This window comes from Rhineura floridana, chromosome 2 (genome assembly GCF_030035675.1).
Source record: "Rhineura floridana isolate rRhiFlo1 chromosome 2, rRhiFlo1.hap2, whole genome shotgun sequence".
In the NCBI taxonomy this organism is placed as follows: Eukaryota; Metazoa; Chordata; class Lepidosauria; order Squamata; family Rhineuridae; genus Rhineura; species Rhineura floridana.
In genome coordinates this window covers 96559664-96561516 of record NC_084481.1, presented here as the reverse complement: position 1 = coordinate 96561516, position 1853 = coordinate 96559664, and the positions used below count along the sequence as shown (strand labels likewise).

The following is a 1853-nucleotide window of genomic DNA, read 5'->3' as shown; positions in this document are numbered from 1 at the left end:
CGACTTGAAGCCATATAACACCGACAACTGGAATACTGTGTACAGTTTTGTTTGCCTCACTCAAAAAGGACATTGTATAGCTGGAAAAGGTTCAGAAGAAGGCAATCAAAATTATTAAGTGGATGGAGCAACTCCCCTATGAGGAAAGGTTACAGCATTTGAGGACTTTTGGTTTAGAGAAAAGGCAAGTAAGAGGGTCATAATACTATAGAGGTGTATAAAATATGCATGGTGTGGAGAAAGAAAAGTTTTTCTCCCTCTCTCATAATATTAGAATTTGAGGGCCAGCCAACAAAGCTGAATGTTGGAAGATTCAGGACAGACAAAAGAAAACACTTCTTTACATAACACATAGTTAAACGGTGGAATTCACTTAGAAGAAGTAATGATTGCTACAAGCTAAGATGGTTCTAAAAGAGGATTAGATAAATTCAGAGGATATCAATGGCTACCAGCAATGATGGCTATGTTCTATTTCCACTGTCAGAGGCAGTGTGCCTTTAAATATCAGTTGCTAAGGACTGCGGGTTAAAGTTAGATAAAATGTAGAAAAAGGTAGGAATAATTCTGCTGGTTTTAGTTAGTTTGGTTAAAAGGGCTTTTAATTTTTCTCTCTCTCCAAACAGGTAGGAGAAAATGGTTAGAGAAAATTACACCATGACGACCAATTTCATTCTCTTTGGACTAACAGAACGTCTGGAGATGAGGTCTCCACTCTTTGTGGTCTTTTTATTAATCTATATAGTCACACTGGCGGGGAATCTGGGGATGATTGTATTAATTTGGATAGATCCTCTGTTGCACACCCCAATGTACTTTTTCCTCAGCAGCCTGTCCTTCTTAGATGCCTGCTATTCCACCACTATCACACCTAATATGCTGGTGAACTTTTTAGTAGGACACAAAACTATCTCTTACGCTGCCTGCATTGTACAATATTGTTTCTTTGCAATCTTTGCCACCACTGAGTTTTTCCTGCTGGCAGCCATGGCATATGACCGATATGTGGCCATCTGCAACCCTCTGCTCTACACTTCTGTTGTGACTAAGAACCTTTGTGCAGGGCTGATAGCAGGCTCATACCTCTGGGGCATTGTGAACTCTCTGATTCAGACAAGTGGATTGTTGAGATTGTCCTTTTGTGGCAGCAACATCATCAATCACTTTTTCTGTGATCTCACACCCCTTCTGAAACTGGCTTGCAATGATATTTACATCAATGAGATGCTGGTATTCGTTTTTGGTAGCTTATTTGAAATGAGCACCTTGCTGATCATTATAATCTCTTACGTATTCATAATTATAGCTGTACTAAGGATTCGCTCTGCAGAAGGGAGGCAGAAAGCCTTCTCCACATGTGCCTCCCATCTCACAGCAGTGGCCATATACCATGGGACCATCCTCTTCATGTACTTCAGGCCCAGCTCAAGCTACTCGCTTGACACAGACAAAATGGCCTCTGTGTTTTACACAGTGATAATACCCATGTTGAATCCTTTGATCTACAGCTTGAGGAACAAAGATGTAAAATGTGCTTTCAGAAAAGCAATTGGGAGAAAGGTGCTTTCTTAGTAAATGTTTCTTACGATACTCTTTTGACAGTTACCAAGCACAGATGAATTGAGCTGCCTATATTCCAATAAAATATCAAGGCATGGCCTTGAAAAAGCTTGTATCAGCTGGACATACTGGAATGTTTCCAAATGTATTTTGTTGATCCATACCAGTAGAACAATAAAATTGTGGCAAATGTGTTTTATCCTAATCCATCACCATATCTTAAACGTCCATGTGATGGACACAGAGCCACATGAAACTTCAGGTCCAGCATTACCCTGCAATAGAGAGTAGAG

General features: G+C 40.1%; 1 protein-coding gene across 2 annotated transcripts in view; it reads left to right on the top strand.

Annotated features, from left to right (window-relative positions):
* The window catches only part of LOC133376791 (olfactory receptor 5J3-like), a 3453-nt gene extending 1881 nt beyond the window's left edge, over positions 1–1572 (top strand). Inside the window, exon 2 of one of the 2 annotated variants that reach the window (XM_061609575.1) lies at positions 645–1572. In XM_061609575.1, the coding sequence (XP_061465559.1) occupies positions 645–1572 (928 nt within the window). Of the gene's footprint in view, positions 1–618 lie in introns of those variants that run through there. The other variant, XM_061609576.1, reaches the window with a different exon arrangement.
* Positions 1573–1853: the final 281 nt, after the last annotated feature.